The following is a 24,543-nucleotide window of genomic DNA, read 5'->3' as shown; positions in this document are numbered from 1 at the left end:
AGACAAGACTGCTGATTTATTTATGAAAACTAGCTGCTTATAAAGCGGGATGCGGATGTCTGCGTAGTTCGCAGAGACCGCGGGTACAAAGATTTACAGGTGACCTGAGGTAAAACTAGTTCCTTAAAAAACAGGACAGGTTCATACAGAGAACATAGTGATAAACAATGTCTGACATACGAAATAAATAACTTGTTACTTGTACATAATACATGATTGCTTAGAAAGACAACATATACAGTTTACAATTATGATGATAAATATATACTCTGCTCGACCTTAGGTTGTGGAAAGGCACCGCAGAAAACGGGATGTTCTCCACAGAGAACGCGTTGAGCGGGGACTTTGCAATACTCTAGTCTATAATTCATAAGAAATATTTTGTGCATTACCAAAGAATCTTTAATAAAATATGTTTTCACCATATTTTCGATAACTTTATATAGAATATAATTATGAACTGCTCTGATGTTTAACTATTATCTGAGGAATTGACGAGTTCATTTATGAATTGTGATTATTTTCATATTGTATAGTAATTAGCAGATATTTATTTTTCAGTGAGTAAAGGAATATATTTTTCTTACATTTATACAGCATAGAATTTTTGTGCATACCTCTCGTAATATTTCTTAGAATGTTGGGAATATATTTATGAATTTTTTTGTGATGCTTCATTCATACCTGAAAAATTTATCATGTATATAAATACTAGTGCTAACTGTGCTACATATATACATACATGTATATATATATACAGTATATATATACACATATACATATATATGGAATGTAATAAATCAGCTCGAAGACCAAACACTGTCCGCGTATCTCGTTCGATTCTAAATTTCACTATCATTAAAGTTACTTTGTTTCAAAAGATATGAAGCAACTGAATTCTGGAAAGGGGAAAATCTAACTCTAAAAAGGAATAATTAGTAAACCCAACTCATATACTGGTAAAGATTAGGTTGATATAACCAGGGTGACTATATTATCTAGTTGGTGAAGCAAAATAGCATTGCTTGGCAACGCATCACCTCCCGGTGCGGAGTTAGTTTCTCGGTGATGTGCGAACTTCGCGGCAACCCTGTTCTATACATTCAATTCAGTGAGGAACCACCAATAAACTAGGTAACTCCCAGACCCCAGGCAGTATGTCACGCAATATCATCCTTTCAACCAGTCTTCTTCTGGGTCCTCTTTCTGTCGGTTTGCTTCTGATGTAGCATCTCCATATTTTCTTATTTTGTCCATTTTTTCTGGTTTGCCTCTGTAGCTCCAGTCTCTGGTTACTGGTTACTGTCGTTGCGGCGGTCAGTTGCTGGATGACGACCTCCAAATACCTGACCGTCCTCCCCGTAGATTGGGTTGTTCCATTTACGTCGTTGTCGTTTATTCTTTCATTTCTCTCCATCATTGCTGAGTTTTGCTATTTAACCTATAGCTGGACCCTACCCCATCTGGAATAAGTACTCATTTACAGCTGAGTAGACAGGAAATTATGGTAAAGATCCTTTCCTAAGGAATCAACGCCGAGGAGATCGTCACCCATCCAACGACTGACCAGCCCAGTGTTGCTTAACCAGTCTATCGATGAGCCAAACCACTGCCACGGCGCCCCATGTTATTATTTGCGGGTTAGGCCTAGTGCTACTGACAGAACCCACTTTCAGGCAATGTTGCAATTTTAACGCTTTTAAAGCCAAGGGGTGAACACTTTGTAATTTGGCAGGTCAGTTTTTGGTGATTTTATAATTCACATACGCAAATGAACATGCCTATAACCATATAGGAAATAGGTTTGATTCAGTTAATCATTTATATATATATATATATATATATATATATATATATATATATATATATATATATATATATATATATATATATATGTGTGTGTGTGTGTGTGTGTGTGTGTGTGTGTGTGTGTGTGTGTTTTCTCTCCGTCATGAAGCCTCATAACCACAGTACCAGCAGAATTTCCAGAGTAACTTAAGTAGCTGAAAGACTGTCATTGAAAGATTGCAAATTAGCTCCAAAAACTGTTATTTAGAGGCCACCATTGTGGATAATAAACCGTTAAATGAAACACAGAAACTTTTTCCAACTTCTCGGAAAATTAACTATAACAAATTACTAAACACAGACTGTGGCGACAGTGATGACTTGAACAGTTTCTTAAAAAGTTGTATCACAGATGTCATCGCTGTTACAGATGAAGGGATAGAGATATTGTGGCAAAAATTAAAACATTCATTGTAGTCATTTCATGACATATGATATAACAGTTTTTTTTTTTTTATTTTATGGTTTTTTTAGGTAAGGTCCTGTCAAACTGGTTATGTAATTCGCCGTTGGCAACAGGCAACAATGTTGGTTAGTCTAGTTGATATAGCCTATCCCGGTTTTCGACACCGGTAATTTTTCTCTGAAGTTGTGCTTTGTGCTATTTTATCTCCCTACACTGAATTTAGTGGGCTAAAGGTTCGCGGTTGGGTACCTATGGCACGTTCCTGATTTGCGAAGAAGAATTTCAGTGTACTGCAGTGATGCAATCCCCCATAGGATAGGCTGACCAAAATGTCATAGCAACTCCAGCGGCCCCGGTTGGTACAGGCACAGACTGTCGTAAACTTATTTAGTTTTATTTTATTCAGTTTTATTTATTAAATGTTACATGAGTGTGAAAAGACTCCATAAACTTGCCGTAATCTGAATGAGAAGCATGAAAGGGATCAAGTAATTTGATTCCCCCAAAAAACCCGCATTTACATTGTGACCCCCAAGGCTATTGTTGGATATGAGGGTAAGGTCCATTGTCTTTAAAACCACTCATTTCTTAATGGAATGAATGTCAGAGACGTTTAAAATACACTTTAGAAGGTAGGAAAGTGATATACACTTTAGAAGGTAGGAAAATGAAATTTTTAAAGTCTAAAATGTAGTGATGGTTAAGGCACAACGGTACATTAAATATGATTTAATTCAGTTTAATTTAGGCCTAGGCCTAATTGATGGGAATGTTTAGGGATTTCTTTGAGGACTGTGAAGTGACTGTAGGCCTAAGTTTGGAGATTGTTGCAAGCAAGACGGGACCGAATGATGGCGAGTACTAAACTGGCGTTACATCTCTGGAAATGAATAAATTTCCCACTTGGTTATACTAACCTGTAGTAGTTTAATTCCTATTCATATGCATTATATAATTTCCAATTGTTTATACTGTATTTTATTGGATGCATTTCCCATTTCTATTTAATCAAAACACTCGTTTTTGTTTTTCGTCTATCATAAGATATATAAATCACTTCAGTTCTCCGTCAGCACTGAATTGCGGAAACAGTGTTTAGGCTAGCCTATGCCAGCTACCTTTAAGCCACCCCAAAAATCCTAAGGACAGGCCTGTGAAAATATACTAAATTATGGTGTCATTTTGTAATGTGTACTAGAAAAAAAAGTGACTCATTAGCACATAAAATGTGTCGTTTGAGTGTTGTCACAGTAGCCTAGCCTACCCATGTTCAAGCAACTAGCTTAAAATAAGCGATATATAGAGGCATTATACATCAGTAATATATGTTTTATGCATAATGAATGCTGTGTATGTACATGTGTAACACGAAATAAGCGCAAAAACTAGTAAGGCACATGGAAGAAGAATGTTGATGCACTTCTCATTCACTCGACTGTTATTTACGGCCTGTGGGCACCAGTTTCATGTAGGAAATAAAAGAAATAATTTAAGTGACAAGTTGGCATCTACTGTATACATTTTCTTGGTGAACTGCAGAAATGCTGTGTACATGATGTGAATCTCTTTCACAGGTGAGGCACAAGCTGGAGGTTCCAATCTTCTCCATGTGGATTTGTTTTTTAACTCTTCCACATTTGCAGTTTGGGTCAACAGAAATTTGGTGAGATATCTAGAAAGTTTTATTCTAAATGGGAAAGAGAGAGACTTGTGAAGACCTATTCATTATGTAGTATATAAAAACTTAAAATATTATTTAAGGCTGATTTGTTGTATATATGTAAGATTAAAATTAATTTGTACAAACTTTACACTAAAAAAATTGTTCCAGACTTTTTTTTATGATTTACATTTCATTGGCACCAAAGATGCAAATGCTCACACTTTTGTTCTTTTTGGAAATACTTCCTGTGTTATCCAATATCATAGTAAATGCCCTGGCATGTCAGTTTGAAAAATTTTCCATCCACAAATGAAGTCTGTGCTGAACCTCTCAGAGAGGGAGATTGAAGACAAATAAAAATTCAAGGGAAACCATGCAATATTTTAACCATGATGGGAAACGTTTTTGAGTTAAAGCTATAAAACTGCCCCACTTAAATTGGGACAGAAGGAAATATTCTGTTCTTGAATTCCCCTATAGAACCTAGTTCCATTTTATGTATTATTCCAAGGAAGATCTTGGATCATTGGATAAATATTATATCTATTTATGGTATAAGATTTGTAGAGAACCTTACTATAAGAAAATATTTGTCCTCCGATAATCAGAACACTCAGTTTCTTCTGTCTTTTTTACAAAAAGGTCTACAGCATCAACTACAGTGAAGGAGACAGAGGTGGAACATATATTTTGGGACTTCATGAGAAGCAAGGGTCACTAGTGGCTTCAAAGAGGTTTCTGACTTCCAATCCTTTTGAAGCACAAAACCTGAGGAAGTTTCTTGAATCACTTCACCAAAGTCGAACATTAGTGGTGGCTGTTATAGTTAAGTAACATGTTTTTCTTATTGCAACATATGAAAATACTTAACCTACTTCATTACTTATAGGACATAAAATATTTTGTTTTTCTAAGTTTTGACATAAGATTATCGAAGCTGTAATATATGAAAGAGCAAAGTTATTGATTGTGATGTAGATTAAATGAGTAAAATTGAGAATGTATAAGAAACGAATTCACTTGTTTCTGAACTGTAATATGAAGGTACTGTTGTAAAATACCTAGAATGTGTAAATTGACACACAGACGGAAGATACATATTGCAACAGATTCTATAAACAGTCAAATAGTAAGTATAAAGTCATATTTTTTCCACAGTGCTGCATGTACAATCTTATCATTTTATTTCCAAAGTTTAGGATAGATGATAGTATTCCCATCTGATAAGCAGGTAACATGGTGTTTATGTCATTACTTTATCTTGTTTATTCCCCTGTAGCCTGAAGGCAGCCGATATCTTTTGGAAGCCGAATCCACCTTGACAAAGAGAGGATGTAAGAGCATTTCATTGGTGGCAATAGGAGAAGCTTGGGCATGCATTGTTAATGGTAACAAAGCATGGGAAGCTATGATTACCAGACCAGCCTTATCAGTAGAAAGAAAGTGCAGTTATAAGGACATCATGGCACACTTAGGGTTTTCCCTATCACTGAGTGCCTCCTTTGAGTCAAAAAGAGGGTGAGGAAAGGCTCATGTACAGTACTGCATTATATATATATATATATATATATATATATATATATATATATATATATATATATATATATATATATATATATATATATATATATATATATATATATATATATATACATACATATATATATATATACATACATATATATATATATATATATATATATATATATATATATATATATATATATATATATATATATATATATATAATATGTATATATATATATATATATATATATATATATATATATATATATATATATATATATATATATATATATAATGTATATATGTATATGTGTGTATATATACACACACACACACACACACATATATATATATATATATATATATATATATATATATATATATATATATATATATATATATATATATATATATATATATATATATATATATATATATATATATATATATATATATATATATATATATATTACTTTTTTTATCACACCGTGATTTATATATTAATCATGAAGCTACAAATATTGGTAATATCAAATCCACGCTACCTCGGGAATATCCCGATGGGGAATTATCACCAAGGGGATTTATAAGTGATAAATGGACGGGCCCGTCCATTTATCACTTATAAATTACCCTTCGGTGATAATTCCCATCGTACAGATATTCCGAAACTGCGTGGATTTGATATTAAGCTATATTTGTAGCTTCATGATCATATATATATATATATATACAGGGTGCGGCATAAGTAACGCCCTTTGTTTAAGTGGAACAAAATTAAAGCCTTTTTGAGTATCCTTTATTTTTTCGATCATGAATGTTGCCACAGGGTAGTAGATTAATATAATATATTAACAGAATTAATATAATGCTCATTCGGTTTAATAATGTTCAGTACAAATACTAATTGCTAACTCTGCAGAAAGACGCCTACTGGATTTTTGAGGAGAACGCAGCAACGATTCTTGTAGTTAATTGGACTTTTCTAAGCTTGTTGCAACAACTGGCCTACCCACTCTTTGAGCATCACTTACACTTCCTGTGGATTCAGATTTTCTAATCAAGCTTTTGATATTTCAGCTTTGCACCCTTGGGATGTTAAATTCAGCTGATAACAATCTTGCGGTTTCAGCACCATTTTTATTGTTTTGATAGTACAGTTGAATTGCTTTTACCCTCTGTTCCTTTGTTAATCTCATGGTTGTATAAAATATCTGAAAAAATGAAGATTTAGCAAATTAATTAAAGAAAATAATAAAGAAAATATACATTATAAGATATAAAATTAAAAAGGGCGTTACTTATGCTGCACCCTGTATATACATACATATATATAGTGTTATATTTGAGTGTTTCATAATTGAAAAAATTTTCAGTTTTCCTATGATAAGAGACGTGCAATATTTTTTGCATTGGTTGTTTTAAAAGTTCGAAGTAAGAAAGTCCGCACTCCTTTACAGGAAATAAATGTAGCTGGCACAAAAGAGAGGACATGAACCTCCAACGAGTCTTCTGTGACAAACACGATGGTTTCCCTGACATATGCCGATGCCACCAACCCCTTCAACCTTCTGTGGCATTTTTGAACACAGTAAGGCATTTTCTTGCTTTCAGAGTAACAATTGCAAGGACACCTGGTCTGATTTCATGTGATATGTATCTGTGTATTATACATTTTAGGATTCTGATAGACAGAATTTTGTGTTGTTGAAAATATCAGTTGTGGTTAATACTGTACTTTTCTATATTCTTCATCAGGAACTCTGCATTACAGTGACCATTATTGCAGAAATTCAGATTTCATAATGACCCATTTACTCCACATTTAAAATCATCTTGTTATCACAGGTTTGCATAATGTTGCATTATATGTTGCCTCTTAATTTAGTGTCATTACTGTAGGTGGCATAACAAAGATTGAAGATGCTTACTTGTCATCCTGCCAGTAGTTTTACTCATTCTTTATTTAAAGTGGAGTTGCAGTAATGAGGTTCTCCCCATCTAGGCTGAGGAAATCAGTAATGACAGTGTGCCACTTGACGAGAAATTTTGGTAGTTATTTTTTCACTTGGTTTCTATTTTCCTCTCAGTCATGAATACTCTTAGCTCTCTCTGTATTTTTGTCTCACATCCCTCCTTCCTTAGAAGGAAGTTTGAAGATCCACACTTATCTCCTAGTTTCTAAAACCCTTTGATCCATCTTTCCATCTAGCTGATCTTGTTATAAACATTGTCATCTTGTCTCTACACTTGTCACAATTTGGCCCAAATTTACATATATTGTACCATGCAAACACTTTGTATCAAAATCCAACATATTTATTTTTCTCAGTAGTGTTCAACAGCCACAATAATTCATTTCAATAAAGAAGAGTTGATTTTACAAACCCTTTAGGCACCCCATCATAAGCACTCCTCATCGCTTCCAGACATTTTGCGCAGGTCCTGGTAGCCTCATTTATTCATGTGTTGTATGAGTCTCATTTTGTAACACCCTGTTATTCTGTATATCATTTCTCATTAACCATATCAATAAACCCCTTCTAATTCTATACCTGTATCCCAGCATTCAATGATCCATCTGTCTGCATTACTAACACTCGCTTTCAACTTTTTCCTCTGAAATCCTTTCAGACTTCCTTACGAGTATCTTGCTTCTCTTCACTATCACAAATCAATGCAGTATCATAGGCAAACCTTTTTGACTCCAAACTTCATTTGTTGGTTTTCACAATATGCAGGGCTACGAGAATGCAGAATGCTATCTTGTATAATTGTGAATGTAGAAAAAATAAAGTCATGATCTGTTAGTTCTTCACTTTCAGGATCAAATGGAGATCAGAGAAGTTATTCCTTGTGTTATCCTTACATCAAGAGAGCCATACAATTTTTATAGGTAAGCTTTGACCGTTACAAAAAAAAAGATTGATTGAGAGTAAAGTACTGAAGCTTTCAAGTGGCACTCTACAAATGACATGCTCCAAACTGAAAGCCATTGACATCTTGTTTGTACAAAAGTGTGTGTCATATTATGTCTCATAATTCAGCCTTTAATATTGTTTATAATTGTTGTCATGTCTTTCTACTTTCCTTGGACTATTAAATTCACACAGAAAATTTTGGTCTGCTTGTGGTTGTTGAAGAAATTGGGAAAATCTAGAGTCAGCTTTATGTTGCATTAATTAATTTAAGTTTTGACATGGGAAGGTCATTTTTTATTAGTGAAATGGTTAAGTATTCCAAATTTAAATCCTCTAAATGTAAAGAAAAAGAAGCAGACCTGAATAGATAACTGAACTAGTCTTGAAAGTTAGTGCTCTTGGTTCAGTTTAATGTAGAGGAGGTGACACTGTTTTTGTAAAAAAAATCTCTCTATTTTCTTTGTCTTTAATTTTCTTGTGATGGAAAAAGTACTGTGACCAGAATGGAAAAAGATTTTAGTATTTTACATAAAATACATTCCTTGCTGTTTCAATCTTATATATTCCATAGCCCATTTTTATTTCCTTTTCATAAATAATTTTTTCATGAAGGTTGCTACTTCAGCTGACACAGTTGAAGGGTGCAGGACAAACCCCTTTTCTGGTTCAGTTTGGGGGAGATGCTCCTGTATCAGAAGAACTTGTCAAGCTCTTCAATCTGCCTTTCAGGTAAGAAAGTCCTGCAGAATAAGATGTTCTCTGTAAAGTTATTCACATAAATTATTTGACCACGACTATTGAGCTGTCAAGAAAGCTATAGTAATTGATATTGACTCTGCTTTACATACCCCTGTCTAATTCAGGTTGTGTACTTAAAATCAAAATCAACCCATCTGTGCCAGGATAGATGAGTGCATGGCTAATAACACATGGTAATATATTTGCTGGAATCCTGAATCTTGAAAATATTCACTAATATATCGGAGTGGGATTTCATATACATTTTTTTCTTCAGTTTTTCCACATTAGAAGCCCAGCATTTTATATTCTTGACCTGTCTTTCTTCTAATGGTGGTTATGAACCTTAAAATCTTAATTCTTTTAGTGTTAAACTGGTTAAGCTGACAGGTAGGCTAACCTATTTAATTATTTATAATTCATTTTAACTATGGGATCAGAGAAGAACCAAGTATCACACTCGTGTTATCGGAAAGCTTTCATCTACATGCAGGCCTACAGCCACTGCCTCACAGTGAGCACAGTTAATAATAAAGATTTTTCATGTAAGATAGTATTACTCAATTTCTCAGTGTCTTAGTTATGAAGATTTTTTTATGATATTTTAATAATAAATATGATTAACATAACATCACCATGATTATAGGTATAATTATCTGTTTATCCACCCCAACATCTTTATTTTTCTTATTTTTTTTACAGCAAAGAAATCATGACTTCCAGTAATGGAGACTTAGAAAATGTGACTTCTTCCATTGCCAGCCTCACTTACAAGTCTATAAGTTCCGCCTTTGAAAGATTTCCTCAGGCAAAAAAGGTTATCATCATTGAAGATGACCTCATTCTCAGTCCAGATTTCTTATGGTAGGTCTCTCTCTCTCTCTCTCTCTCTCTCTCTCTCTCTCTCTCTCTCTCTCTCTCTCTCTCTCTCTCTCTCTCTCTCTCTCTCTCTCTCTCTCTCTCTCTCTTCATTGCATAGTTCTGAAACTTTACTTATTTCTCATAAATATTATACACCTCAATAAGTATAATGGAAAAGGCTCAAAGAGAATAAAATTAGGAATTCACCAAAAATGAGATATGGACATTGTTACATCCTAACCACTGTGAATGACATGCCTTCTACCAGTATAACCAAAATTACCTAGGAACTTCTGAGAAAGGTGTTAGAAAATAACTAGATTGCAATCCTATCTGTTCTCTCAAACATGTGCATGAATGTAATTATTGTAGTATGCATAGATCTAGAAGATATTACATATTTTGTTTGTCGTAGCAATGCTGGATAGCTTTCAGGTGATATTGAGCATAAGGTTTTAGTACATTGGCTGATGTGAAATACCCAAATTCTCCAAAAGGCTGCCATTGCACTGTTAGAACTCTTTATACATCTTTCCAAGGATTCTTAACATCCGGGATCTTGAACTATCTTACACGGAGATATAAAAAAAAATGCTAAACTTTTTGCCTTGAAAAATAAGCAAAGTTCAAAGTATTTGTAAAAAAAATGACTAAAAGTAGCTGTCTACCAAGTTTCATTCTAGTCAAAGAAAACATAATTTGGTCTTTGGATTAACGTGTGACCTGAAAAAATATATCGTGATGAAAAATACTTGTGAAAAATAATCACCAGCTGCCCCATGTACAGTATCTACCTACCTGTGCCCTTGAAAAATATGTCAGGGTAAAATATATTTTTAGGTGAAGTAATTGCCAAACCAGAGTTGTATATCAATCAAGCTTTGTCAAAGTCAGTGATAGAACTGAAGAAGGAGACTAATGATATAAAAAATGTTTTCAGTGTAGGTGAATGGTAAAGGTAAATCTCTATCATCACAGTCCATTGACAGTTAAGCTGTGTAGGTGGAAGGAGAGGTTATAGAGGAGGACTCTTCATTTTTCCTTTAGGTATTTCAAGTTCATTGTGACTGGTGTTTCCTGTTATTTATTAACAGTTACTCATTTAGTTGATGGAAAATGTTACAGAGTTACAGTTTCCATTGGTGTTAAGGCATTTCAAAATTTAGGATTTCATATAGCTATTCATTGACACTGACTCATTTATGTGTGGAGAAAGATACAGAAGAGCATTTTTCATTCCTACTCAGGGCATTTCAGAATTTCAGATTTGTTGTTCCTTACTATCCACTTGCACTTTGAGCATAATTGTGTAATGCTTGCTCAGTTGATTTCACCGTGCAGTCTCTTCCTCATTTGAGAAATACATTTACTTTACTTTGGTGATTATAGATGGTGTAAGTACTTTTATTTTGTTTTCCAGTGTCCTGTGAACAATATACCTTGAGCTTCAGTTAAGAACTTAAACCATGACAATAAAGAAAATCAGATCAGAATCCATTAGTGTTAGATATTGTCATGTGCTTAATAGTTTTTCAATATCCACTGCTTTCAGCATTCACAATGCCAATAAAGTTATCGGCTAATAATAACAGGTACAAACAATCTATTTGAAAATCATCATAAATATAAGTAACTATTTTCATTTCACCTCTATTTAAAGTCTTTTGCCTTTTCAGGTACTTTCAGCAAACATCAACACTTCTGGACGAAGACCCAACGATTTTGGCTGTATCTGCTCATCGCATTCAAAGTTCTGGGCATGGACGTGACCCAGCTCACATCTTACGAGGAAAGGCACCACCTCAGTGGGGATGGATGGCAGACCGTAGGATCCTTAAAAAATGGGTTCCTAAATACTGGGTAAAAGTTATTTGTTCTTACTAGCACATGATTTACACACAAACTACACACACAAAGGCCCAGATTCTGATAGCCAGATGGTCAAGTTTACCTTATATCATTATGTTTAAACTAGAAGCCCAGATTCAGATTCTGGCTGTGGCAGAAGCAATTATCAATAGCAAATGGAGTTTCCAAGTTTTGTACAGGCATTGACTGCAGCAATTACAGGCTAGTTGTCATCTGGTATTGCATAATTTCTTGTTGGTGTTCCACTTTCATTGGAAATTATGTACCAAGATATTGGCATCATGTACAAATATAACTTAGTTGATGTGTGCCACCTTATTTATTAATGAATATTCCTAAGTTGCCTTTAGTCTAATGCAGTGCCATCTGTCTATCTTTTTTGTAATTTTGACATTGCCACTAGCCAGGTATCATGTCTTTGGCCAGTTATGATGCATCTTCCCTAAAGTCAGTCGTAGATAGGTTCAAAAATTTTATATTATGGTGCAAATTTTGATAAACTAACAAGTGCTCTTGCTTACCTACCTCATATTTCATTATGGCATCCACATGATTCTCAGCATAATTTAGCATAACCATTTATAATAATAAATTGTAGTCATACAGTTCTCATAAGAAATGCAGCATAACAATATAGTCATACCGTCCTAACCCCGAACTCTCACACTCTCATACCTAGACTTCAAGTAATTGTCAGGCTGTTGGTTACAAATTGTTCGCTGTTATTACTGTTGTCTGTTTACATAGTTACTTTGTAAAATATTTGTGCCTATTTCCCTTCTGTTCCCCTTCAGCTTCGTAATTTGGTTTCCCTTTTTTCAAGAACTAAACAGCAATTTGAGCACAGTCGCGAGAACTACTTTGTAAGTATGTAAGAAAAGACATACTGTCCTGCTCTGTGTCAGTGTTATTATATAAACAGTAAACTCAACAATTTTCTCTATTAACTAATATAGCTTATTTGTGGTAATGTTTTATAATATACTGTATATGGCATTATTGTGTAAGAGAAAGTGGTAGTTTTGATGAGACTATTTTTATTTTCTGCAGTCCCTTTATTTTTTTATCAGTTTTCATTTAAATTTTCTGTACGCTTCTTACTATATTATTTTGACATTTTATATAAGTAACTTACCAAATAATTACATAGCTATAGTTTCCACTTTATGCAGCAGCTCAAAATTCGAAATTTGCGGTAGTGCTCTTTTGTTTTGGGTGTAGGTATGCTGCCCCGCCCACCACCGGGGAAGAATAGGTACAACGTAGCTAAAGAGCTCAGTTCGTTTCTGCCGGTTGATGGCTGAACACCAGTTATTAGCAGCTCTTGATTTTTTTTCGCCGGATGGTCGGAGATCATCTTTGGTGAAGTACTCTTTGCTTTTGGTAGTGCAGCTGTTTAGCTTAGTCAGAATTTGGATTTATATCTTCGATTGTGACTTGTTTTGACCATTATGTCTGACTCTCGTTTATCCAGCATTAGGTATTGCAGCAAAGGCTGCAAAACTAGACTCACTTCTGCAAAATATGACTCACATATTTTGTAGTACTTATCATTTGTAGTACTTGTAGGGAACACTCTTGGACAAGTTGCAGCGTGACCGAATTAGAAAAGCTACTAGGGCCAAAGCTAAGGCTTCCGCTAGTACAGGTCTTTCTCCAGGGGTTGTTATTGATGTTATGCCTATCCCTTCGACACCTGGGACAGCTTTCTCTCATTTCCAGTCCTCCGGCTTTTCCTGTCACTCCATCACCTAGCTCTCATTATACTGAACCCAATGCCATTGCCAGCTTAGAAGCACGGGGAGATAAAAAGTTTAATTTACTTGTTAATACTGTTTCCTAGATGGGGAATTCTGTTAAGGTCCTAATGGACAAGTTTAATAGTGTAGTGTCAAGTGCAGTGTCAGTGGAGGTGGCGGCTGTTTGTCCCACCGATGCTCCTAGATCAAGGTCCCTGCTAAACTCCCCTTGCACACATGGGAAGAAGCAAACTGGCATTCCAAGGGAGATCAGTGGGGTTTGCCCAGGGGCAGTCATCGTCTCATCCGACCCTGTTGTTCGATCCCAGGCTACGGAAGAACGCCATTGGAAAGGTGTTCGTACAGATGTGCATGGCCTGTCCTCAAGTGAATCAGATTCTCCTGCATCAAAGAAGTGCAGGGGATGTTTCACGAAAGTATCGAGGCCATTGAAAAGGCCGGGCGCTTCCTGATTTCAGATTCGCCCATTCGTAAATGAAGCGGTAGAGAGAGAACGTAGCCCTCTCCCTTCTTGTAGTTTTTGGGAGTCGCCAGCGAGAGATTCTTGCTCCCATTCAGGTGCGAAAGTGCATTCCGGCCCCAAAAGAGTGTGTGCCAGTCCGTCTTTGCGGTGCCAAGTGTCCAAGCTGCGCCCAGTGTCCAAGCACACATCATATCATCATACGAGCGTACTTTGGCTGAGCGCCCATCGCATGAGCGCACAGTTTCCGCCTTCCCAGTCCGTGGGCGCTCAGATTCCGAGTTAGAAGAACCAGTGTATGACCGCTTTGAGTTTCAATGTCAGTTCACTGAGCACCCAGGTGCCGAGTGGCCATCTTTGGGGCACCAAGTGTCTGCGAGTACTGCAACTGCTTCAAAAGAGTCGCGGAGTCAGTTTCTGCTCTGACAGCGAGTGGGCGCCTAACGCCCATGCATCCAGCCTCTGGGGATGTCTCTCTCGAAGCTCTCCCTACTGTTGATTCTTCAAGAGAATTTCCGTCTCTGATCCAATATCCCTTGATGGCGCCGCTTCAACTTCGGCTTGATAAAATGTTGAACCTTCTTCAAAAGCCAACTCCTGTAGTGCAGGAGACTGTGAAATCCCCAGGATCACCTGCTTTGTCTGTTGAGGAACCTGTTGAAGAGGAACAACCCACTTCTAGTTACTCCGCACTACTCAGGTTTTTCCTAGTCTGCTACCTGTCATTCTTCTCTCCAGCTGTCCCTTCATCACAGGTTCGGCGTACTTGATGTGACAACCACCAGGTACAGCCAGGCTTCCACGTACGGGGTTATCGTCATCGTCAAAAGAAAGCTTTCGGCCGAATGAATGCCTTGTTAGCAGAGAAGAGAGAAGTCAGAAAGGCAGTGTTCTGTTCGCCTCCCTCTCGTTTGGTAAGGCAGAAGTAGCTGTTTTATGCAACTGGAGAAGCTCCGTCCTTGGGAGTTTCTGCCTCTTCTCAAGGGGACTTCTCCAGTATCATAGATGCTTCTCGCTGTTTTGCTTTCTCTTCGGCCAGAATTCTCTTCACAGCCTCAGAGTTGGATTATTTACTGAAAGACATCTTTAAAGTCTTCGAGGTCTTCAGTTTTTTGGATTGGACGGTAGGGGCTCTAGCCAAGAAAATTGAAGACTCTACATCCCTTCAAGAAAACTTCACATCGGATTGGCTGGGAGTGCTGGGGTGCGCTGACAGAGCCATAAGAGATGGAGCACTAGAACTAGCAACCATTTTCACGATAGGAGTCCTCAAGAAACGAGACTTGTGGTGCTCATTTGCAGCAAAGGTACTTAACCCATCACAACAGTCTTCGCTTCTGTTTGCCCCCCTGGACAATAATACTGTAGTCTGTTCCTGCAGGACACCCTGGAGCAGGTGTCATTAGAGCTACAAAAGAAGTCGACTCAGGACCTCCTCACTGAATCCACCAGAAGGACTAAGTTCCCCGCACGAGCCACTGCTTCCAACACTTCTACCGGAATGTCGTCTCCCTTGCAGCAACAGCCCTTTTGAAGTTCCAGTCCTGATCTAGAACCAGCCTCCAAACTTCCAGACCAGACAAGAAGCCCATTAACAAGCCAGTAGCTTGAAAATGAGTCTTCTGTCCTTGTTCCAGTGGGAGCAAAACTTTCCCATTTCTGGACAGAATGGAAAAGAAAAATGTGGAGCTGTGAGCACCGAAAGGGAGAAAAGTTGGTAACCTCTTCCATCAGCTTAACAGCCTACTCGGTAGACTCACAGAGGTTTTCAGCCCTATCTCGGGAAGTATCAGCCCTTCTAGAAAAAAAAGCCATGGAATTAGTCAAGGATGTGAACATGTGGGGGTTTTACAACTGCCTCTTCATGGTTCCCAAGTCATCAGGAGAATGAAGACCTGTCCTGGACGTCAGAGCCCTGAACCTCTTCGTTCAAACAACGAAGTTCAAAATGGAGACGAGTCAGTCAGTAATGTTGGCCATCCATCAGGGAGACTGGATGGTTACGACCGACATGCAAGATGCTTACTTCCATGTTCCAGTTCACCCGGACTCCAGGAAGTACCTGAGATTCGTGTTCCAGGACAGAGTCTTCCAGTTTCAGGCTCTTTGCTTCGGGCTCTCCATGGCCCCTCAAGTTTTTACCCGGCTACTTGCTCCCCTAGCGAAATGGCTACATCTCACGGGGATAAACATCTCTCTGTACCTGGACGACTTGCTCCTATGCTACCCCTCAAGATCTCAGTGCACGGAGGACCTACAGAAAACTCTTCGTCTCTCTCAAGAATTAGGCCTTCTAATAAACTTCAAGAAGTCAAAGCTAGTCCCGACTCAGTCTATTCTATATTTGTTGATAGTGATAGACTCTCTGAGTTTTCGGGCTTTTCCATCCCAACAAAGGATCCTAAATTGTCGCAGAAAAATCCAGGACTTCGTAACTCGCCCCTCCTGCTCAGCCAATGAGTGGGTGAGTCTTCTGGGAACCCTTTCTTCCATAGAGAAGTCTGTCCCATTAGGCAGACTACATACAAGAGTACAGTACTGCAATTTTACCTAAAGGCAAATTGGAAAAGGGAGTTGTTCCCGGACTCGTTCATTTTCAACATCACTCCCCAGATAAAAGAGGACCTACAGTGGTGGTTAACGGAGAACAGATTTGCGACAGGAAGGTCTCTGGCTCCAGCAAACCCCGACCTAACGTTATACTCAGACGCTTTGGATCTGGGTTGGGGAGCCCTTCTTAACAATTTGGAGGTTTCAGGAACATGGTCGCCTGCAGAAAGAAACCTCCACATCAGTGTAAAGGAATTAAAAGCGATTCATCTAGCACTGCAACACTTTGCAACACAAACCTTCAACAAGACAGTGGCGGTCCATTCGGACAGCATGACTGCCCTGGCTTATATCAAGAATCAAGAAGGAACTCATTCTTTTACACTCTACGAGGCGACAAAAGATTTTCCCCTATGGGCAAGGAGCAACAAGACCCAATTAGTGACCTGCTTCATTTAGGGCCGGATGAACGTCCTTGTGGATGAATTGAGTCACAGCAAACAGGTCCTACCAACGGAATGAACACTCAATCCACAGGTGTGCACCGACCGGTGGAAGCTGTGGGGAGAGCCATCAATAGACCTGTTTGCGACGTCAAGGAACCATCGTCTTCCTCTGTATTGTTCGCCGGCTCCGGATCCGCAAGCATGGACGACAGATGCAATGCTGCAAGACTGGTCGAACCTCAACCTCTACACCTTCCCTCCCTTCAGCATGGTAAGGAAAGTATTAAAGAAGTTCAACGCACACAACAACGTGTCAGTGACCTTAGTAGCTCCCTTTTGGCCATACAAAGAGTGGTTCCCCGATCTGCTGAGCCTTTTGATGGACTTCCCAAGGCTACTTCCTCAAAAGAGAAATCTTCTCAAACAGCCGCACTTCCTCCGTTTCCATCAAGGCTTATCCACTCTCGCTCTGACAGGCTTCAGACTGTCAGGGAGCTTGTCAGAGCAAAAGGATTTTCAAGAAAGACTGCAGAAGCTATTGCTAAGTGCAGGCGACAATCTTCTTCTGCAGTCTACCAAGCCAAGTGGACAGTTTTTCGGAAGTGGTGCCAGGAGCGAAATATCTCCTCTTCTCAAACATCTATAGCCCAAATCGCAGATTTTCTTTTACATCTGAGAACATTAAAAGGACTCACAACATCTACCATCAAGGGTCACAGAGCGATGTTGAGTTCAGTTTTTGAACACAGAGGAATAGACCTGTCTTCAAATCAAGACATCATCGTCTTAATTAAACATCTGAATACTAGTAAGCAGGCAAAACCCTCAGGAGTAGCTTAGAACTTGGACATGGTCCTCAAATGGCTGTCAGGACCACCGTTTAAACCTTTGGATTCATCGTCACTTCAGAATCTGACAAAGAAGACCTTATTCTTGATGACACTGGCTACAGCCAAGAGAGCCAGCGAGCTTCATGCCATCGATAAAAGGATAGGTTTCTCACAAGGCAATGCTGGTTACTCACTAATTTTGGGTTTTTTGGCCAAGAATGAGGATCCAGCTAACCCTTGGCCTAGCTCCTTTTCAATCAAAAGCTTGTAGTACTAGGCCCATCAGATCAAGAGAAAGTCCTCTGTCCAGTAAGAGCTTTGAGAATATACCTTAAAAGAACCAAAAACCTTAAAGGTTAGTTAGTTATAAATGATTTGTTTAACCAGACCTCTGGACCCTTAGAGGTTCGGCCCTTAATCTTCAGTGCTCTATTAAAAACCCCAACCGCCCTTTGTCCAAGAATGCATTATCATTCTTTTTAAGATCGTCATTTCAGAAGCACACTCAGGAGTTCAAGATGATTTACTGCCCTTGTGTAAAGTAAAGGCTTATGAAATAAAGAGCTGCGGCAATGTCTTTGGCTTTCAAGCATAACCTGTTTCTCTCTTCAATTTTGCAAGCAACATTTTGGAGGTGCAAGTCAGTGTTTGCCATATTTTACTTACAGGATATTGAAACAGTGTACGAAAAATGCAATACTTTAGGTCCGTTCTTTGCAACTGGCATGGTATTGGGGGATGAAGGATAGAAGGAAAGTCTTCTTTTTCCTCTACCCACTCTCCTTGAATAAGGATAGTTGCACTTCTTGGGAATCTGGTGAGCACTGAGTTGTGAGTATCACCAATCGGTATTTTATGGTTTTGGTTAATATTTCGTGGTGGTGTAGGTTAATTTTATCTGGTCTTTGTTGTTCTATTGTACTGCGCCCAGGGCAAGGACATATCCACATATTGATAATGTGGCCATGTTTGAATTGTAAGCTTTGGCAACCTGCAATTACCTCCTAGGTTGCAAAGCCCCCTCTAAAGTAGAGGCGACCCTTGGCTCTACCATCATGCCACTAAAGGTCAAGAGGAGCTACGACCAGAGGCAGTACTTGTCTGCTGTTGCTCCCTCACCAGGTAAGGTTACAACAAGCATGTAAGAGACCCATCCATCACACCAATGGCAGTCTCTTTCGAGCACGCGTGTGTGCGTTCGTGCGTCACATCTTCAGAGGGACCCAGACAAAGAGACAAAAGTATCCCATTTTCTCTCACTCAAGGAACGCAACTTATACCATACAATATTTCCGTCTGTTTCTCCCTAACCATTGTTGTCTTGATATATGTACAATCACCACTACTTGCATTGCCATGCAAGCATTCTAATCAAGTACAGTACTCATGATGTTCCACTGAATCTTCTGTATCAAACTGTATGTATGTTTCTGTTCGTGAAGACGCCAAACGTCTCGCCATTTCACATATATTATGCTACTGCATTGTATTCATTAATCTGTCTCGAATCTCATGCAATTGGCCATATGTAGAATTTCCTGGCCTTTCCATTGATATGTTTTATCACTGTACGTTTATTATGTCTCTCACAATCGCCATCTGTTTGTCTGCCGACAAACACAGATGTCCGAAACATTATCTCTGTTTTGCTCTGTGTGTAGATGCTACTTTGCCGCTCGCACAGGCCAATAACATCTTCGAAGATTCTGTACATTCATTCAATAAGGAACTACCAATAAACCAGTCAACACCCAGCCAGTATGTCACTCAATCCCATCCTTACAAGCATTTCAAGATGCTAGCTAATTTGCTATTCCAAGTTATCCTCCAAATCGAGTAGTTTCTTGGGTAGCATATGTCCATTCATCCCACCTCTACTCAGTGTGGGATTCAGCTATGTAATTATTTGGTAAGTTACTTATATAAAAATGACATTTTTATAATAAAATAAAGTTTTATATATATACTTATCAAATAATTACATGATTGGAGCCCGCCCTCCTCCCCTCTCATGGACATAGAGTGTAAACGAATTGAGCTCTTTAGCTATGTTGTACCTATTCTTCCCTGACAGTGGGCAGGGCAGCATACCTACACCCAAAACAAAAGAGCACTACCGCGAATTTCAAATTTTGAGCTGCTGCGTAAAGTGGAAACCATAGCTCTTTAATTATTTGGTAAGTATATATAAAACTTTATTTTATTATAAAAATGTCATATTTTAGGTTACAGTTCTTAGCTAACTAATTGCACATTTGTCTCTCCTAGGGAGATTGGGACTACTGGATCATGTCATTGGAGAGAGCTGATGGAATTGACATAATTTTCCCTGAACTGTCAAGGTCACTACATGCAGGTAGCAGTGGAACACACATAGATGGATTTGCACAAGCTATGATTTACAACCTAGAATCTGCAAATGTACAGAAAAGTATCAATATATCAAATTTATCCGAGTGAGTGCTTCATTCTTTATTATTCTCGTTTGTCACTTTATGTTTCACAGAAACATTCTCAGTTTCCAGAAGTATCTTTACTGTCTTTTACAAGCTGTGGTATTGGTGGGTGAAATCATTTATCCTCAAGATTAATTGTCCAATTCGTAAGGTTAGATTCAACTTTAGTACTGTTGTTCCCAACAGGCTACAGATAGACAAGTACAGATCCAAAATGGCAAGAGATATAACTCGTGCTGTACCTGTGTCTCTTACTGGACCAGAGAATTGTCAGACTCCCTTGCAATTGCCATTCGATAAGGTTAGTATTAGAGCACGAATACTCATGTACGAGCCTTTTGTTGCACTGGATTTCCTAGTGTTGAATTTTTTAGCTTGTTAAAGTCAGTGTTGATGCAAGGAATAACCCTGAGTTGAATTTTCATACCTCTATTAAGGTTAGCTTCGGTTTAAGTAATTTGCTTTTACTAAACTTTCAGAAGATGGTAAGGTCAGCATTTGTACAAGGAATTCACTTGTAATAAATTTTAGTACTTTTAATGTCATTTTTTTGCGAGAAATTAGCTTTTACTAAATTTTATAGCTATGTTAAAGTCAGTATTACGGCAAGAAATCCACATGTAAAAAACTTTTGTACCTATGGCAAAATTAGTGTAAGTGGCTGGAGTTTACAATTACAAACTTTTGTATTCTTGTAAAGTCAGTATTTAAATTATTGTTGCTTAGTAGTACTTCTGCTTGTGATATATTTTTTTCAAGTGAGTGAGTAAGTGAGAACTAGTTCAGGTATTTAATTTTCAAAATTTTTGACAGGTAGTCATTGTAAGAAAGAGTATAATAAGCAGTCGCCATTCTTGACTAGGTATTCATAGTACCAGTGATTTTATCTTTCCTTTCAACAAAGGACTCATCCAAAGTCCTAAAGTCTACATTACACCAACATTTTCTAGACTTCTGACATTCTACAGTATTTCATTTTTCTCAGAATTTTAATTTTTTTATCAGTTTAATTTAAAAATTAACTTACATCTAAGAAAAAGTAAAAGGAAGAGGCAGCTAAAAAAAAAATACAATAAAAATAGAAAACGTTTCGTATTCAAAAATAGCTGTTGTAATTATTGATTGCTCATTGTCTAACTTTATGAGATTATTTTCAAGAGTAAATCCGATGATATGACTTTACTTAGGCAAAAAGGGGATAACTTTAGATTGTAAATCTGTCCGTTTTTTATGAGAACCGAGTGAAGCATTGATAACCAAAATGTTAAAAAAAAGAATAAAAAGATTTCATAAGTGTGTGTCTCATTCAGTACTACATATAGGGTTTCCAAACAAATATTAAAGTACTTCTTATATGCTCTGCAGGAAACTCCTCTAGTCATGTACATCAATGATTATCGTGAGCGGTATGCAATCTTCTTGGTAAGTTTTTGTAGATGGTAAAACATCTCTACCTTAATTCTTGAATCTCTCAGTAAATAAAGTAGTTGCACGGTAGAAAAGTTTGTTGAAATAACCAGTTTATGTGCTGAATCTTACAACAGTGTCTTGGAGGCTTCTATCAAGATTTACGAGAAGACTTCGATTCAGTTCACCAAATAAATGTTGAAGGGTGGAAGCTGTTTCTTGTGGAATGTCCTGCTTCTCCTTACTGGTAAGAAAGCAAATACCATTTTAGTATAATATTAGAAACTGATATTCTTCCCATCATAGATGGAAATATATTGTCAGCCTGTTGTTACTGATATCATTGACTTGAACCTAGGAGATTCTCAAGCTAAGGTATTCACTTGAAAAAAGTTTAAGAATACACCTAGACCAGTGGTTAACACATCATAGTTCAGTGATATTGTACTGCAGTGTTAGTAATCTTGCAAAGAGTAACCAGGAGATTAATCTGCTGCAGATCCACTTGAAGTATGTCACTTGAAGTCTTTAAAATGATAATGATCTGGATTTGCTATAATCAGAGAATATTGTAAAGATTCTTATACATGATAGGTATATTTACTACTGCTGAAAAAATACACTTTCTAAAATTTGTCTTGTAACAGTTTTCAGAAACCACCCAGCTACACTGTAGTTCCCTACAATGATGATGTCATGGAGGCTCTGTGGGGACTCCACATGTTTCGAAACAGCAAAAAAGTTCGATCAGCTTTCAGGTTGAGAAGGCAAGCATTCAGCATTGAAGAAGAGCTGGAATTGAGAAATACTGAAGTTGGTTATGCTGTGATAGGTCTTGACATTCCCACACTTTTTTTAAGTAAAGCATTTATTTTGCCATTGTGGGGTAATGGTAATGGACATGAATATAAAACAGCTACTCAATATGTTAGTGCTTCTAGTTTACAGGGGAATGAATCTGAAAAGAGAAATAAGAAGGCAGCTTTTGTTGGCAGTAAGAATGCATACAAAGATGGTTGTTCAAAAAAGAGCATGCACCACACACATCAGAACAGCATTCACAATATACACATTTCTAGTGAAAAGGTAATTCATAAATACGGTGGTAAAAGTGATGGAAATAATAGCAATTTGAGTAAGGAAAAAAGGGAGAGAGGCTGTCTAGGTAAACCACCAACACCTAGTTTGACACTGTTAAGGACTCTCAAAGAACCATCAGTGCAAGAACATCAAGACTTTGCAAATCAGGTAACTTCTAGGATGACTAAAGAGAGAGAAAAGTTATTCTCTGCAGTCATACAAAGGAGCACCACTTCATCTGTAAGATCAGATTTAACTTATTACCTAACGTGCATCTCAGTTACTTGCGTGGCAGCTGACCCACTGCTTCAAATTAACAAGCTTCCTAAACTTCACCGTTTAACTGCATCCTTGATCTTGGAGGAGGTTCCTGTTCTATATGATATTACAAAGGAATTCACTGTCAAGGACTATTTTGATAATCCACTTGTATTGAACAGTGAGTAGACCAAATTTTATTTATATGTTAAAATGCTACACTATAACTTGAAACACACCTACTCTATGAGTTTTGTATATTTTACATATTTTGTAAGCATAAGTAGGTAGAACTACTGCAACTGGCTATATTTTTGTTAGGCTTTTCTGTACAATACTGTATTGCAGTTATTTTTAGAAACAATTCATTTTGAAGATATATCTGTGAAATTGAATGATAAGTAAATTATTTCAAATTAAATAATTATAAAAAAATATTGGCCATGATAGGTTATTAATTACTAAATTTGGAAATATTGTACACTACCCTGTACAAGTGGGTTCCAGGGTATCGTGTAGGTTAATTCTTTATTATTCAACAGATTTTGTTATTTATCAGTAGGGCAGACCCCCAGCTGTTTATGTTGACGTGGCACTGTATCTAAAAGTAATCTTTTGGTAGTTGCAGCCATTGTGTCATAGGTAGGGCAAGGTTTGATACACTCTACAGGTATTTGTAATGATTTAGTGTTTATTGCTGACATGGTTTACTGTTGCTGATGCAGTAACTTTGATCAAAGGAGAAATGGATGTTTTAAAACCAGAAACGGTGAAATCATGTTGGAAGAATATGTGAAAGGAAGTTGTCCATGATTTAGTGCATGATTTAAAGGCTGTGCAGGGATTGACAGAGATAAAGAAAATGCTCCAGATAGGAGGACAAGTTGGCAGTAAGGGATTTGTTTTTCTGACAGACTTTGTGGAAGGCCATAGTGAAGAAAATTGTAAAATATTGGTGAATGAGAAGTTTGAAGACTTTGCCAGATCATCTAAAAAGAAAGAAGAAACTAAGATGAAGCAGCAAAGTGGATACCTGGAAAGCTGGTGAAGTGTTTCAAGTTGACAACCAGTGTAGAGGAGTACTGAACTTTCCTGAGTTATGATGGGGTTATTTTTGTACATGCAACTTACCCGTCAGATATATACTTAGCTATAGTCTCCGACGTTCCGACAGAATTTCAAAACTCGCAGCACACGCACAGGTAGGTCAGGTGATCAACCATACCCGCGCTGGGTGGCGGGAAAAGGAACCATTCCGTTTTCTAATCAGATTTTCTCTGTCGCTGGTTCCGCAACATCTGTTGTTGGTTCCTCCTGCTTTGATTTTCGTTTTCTCGCTTGCTGAGGATCTATTTGGCCTGATTTTGGTGACGTATTGGATCTTTGGTTTGGCATACGCTATTGTGGACTGTTTTTGGATTTGCTTTTGGATTGTTCATTAAGATGTCTGATCGTTAATGTTT

General features: G+C 37.5%; 1 protein-coding gene across 6 annotated transcripts; it reads left to right on the top strand.

Annotated features, from left to right (window-relative positions):
* Positions 1 to 1,061: 1,061 nt before the first annotated feature.
* On the top strand, positions 1,062 to 24,087 carry LOC136832042 (protein O-linked-mannose beta-1,2-N-acetylglucosaminyltransferase 1-like). 6 transcript variants are annotated; one of them, XM_067092601.1, is made up of 15 exons: positions 1,074 to 1,134; positions 3,829 to 3,917; positions 4,560 to 4,742; positions 5,197 to 5,435; positions 6,905 to 7,035; positions 7,203 to 7,292; positions 8,270 to 8,340; positions 8,978 to 9,094; positions 9,806 to 9,967; positions 11,641 to 11,824; positions 20,148 to 20,335; positions 20,522 to 20,636; positions 21,701 to 21,757; positions 21,880 to 21,989; positions 22,390 to 24,087. In XM_067092601.1, exons 7-15 carry the CDS (start codon positions 8,276 to 8,278, stop codon positions 23,267 to 23,269), a joined length of 1,878 nt encoding a protein of 625 aa, XP_066948702.1. In that variant the 5' UTR covers positions 1,074 to 1,134; positions 3,829 to 3,917; positions 4,560 to 4,742; positions 5,197 to 5,435; positions 6,905 to 7,035; positions 7,203 to 7,292; positions 8,270 to 8,275; the 3' UTR covers positions 23,270 to 24,087. The 6 variants fall into 6 exon arrangements, with proteins under 6 accessions (XP_066948694.1, XP_066948702.1, XP_066948667.1 ...); XM_067092566.1 differs by lacking the exons at positions 1,074 to 1,134; positions 7,203 to 7,292 and adding an exon at positions 1,320 to 1,735; XM_067092557.1 differs by lacking the exons at positions 1,074 to 1,134; positions 7,203 to 7,292 and adding an exon at positions 2,366 to 2,609.
* The last annotated feature ends 456 nt before the right edge of the window (positions 24,088 to 24,543 follow it).

The sequence above is a fragment of the Macrobrachium rosenbergii genome, chromosome 4 (assembly GCF_040412425.1).
Source record: "Macrobrachium rosenbergii isolate ZJJX-2024 chromosome 4, ASM4041242v1, whole genome shotgun sequence".
Taxonomy (NCBI): Eukaryota; Metazoa; Arthropoda; class Malacostraca; order Decapoda; family Palaemonidae; genus Macrobrachium; species Macrobrachium rosenbergii.
The sequence above is the reverse complement of the archived record's forward strand: the minus strand, read 5'-3'. Positions and strand labels throughout refer to the sequence as shown.

What these genes read in the sequence shown, in the direction of transcription:
- LOC136832042 (XM_067092566.1), top strand. Translation starts at nt 6,937, where the DNA reads ATGAACCTCCAACGAGTCTTCTGTGACAAACACGATGGTTTCCCTGAC. An exon ending in CTCTTCAATCTGCCTTTCAG is followed by an intron (nt 9,095 to 9,805) that starts GTAAGAAAGTCC and finishes TTTTTTTTACAG; the next exon opens with CAAAGAAATCATGACTTCCA. An exon ending in CTCAGTCCAGATTTCTTATG is followed by an intron (nt 9,968 to 11,640) that starts GTAGGTCTCTCT and finishes TTGCCTTTTCAG; the next exon opens with GTACTTTCAGCAAACATCAA.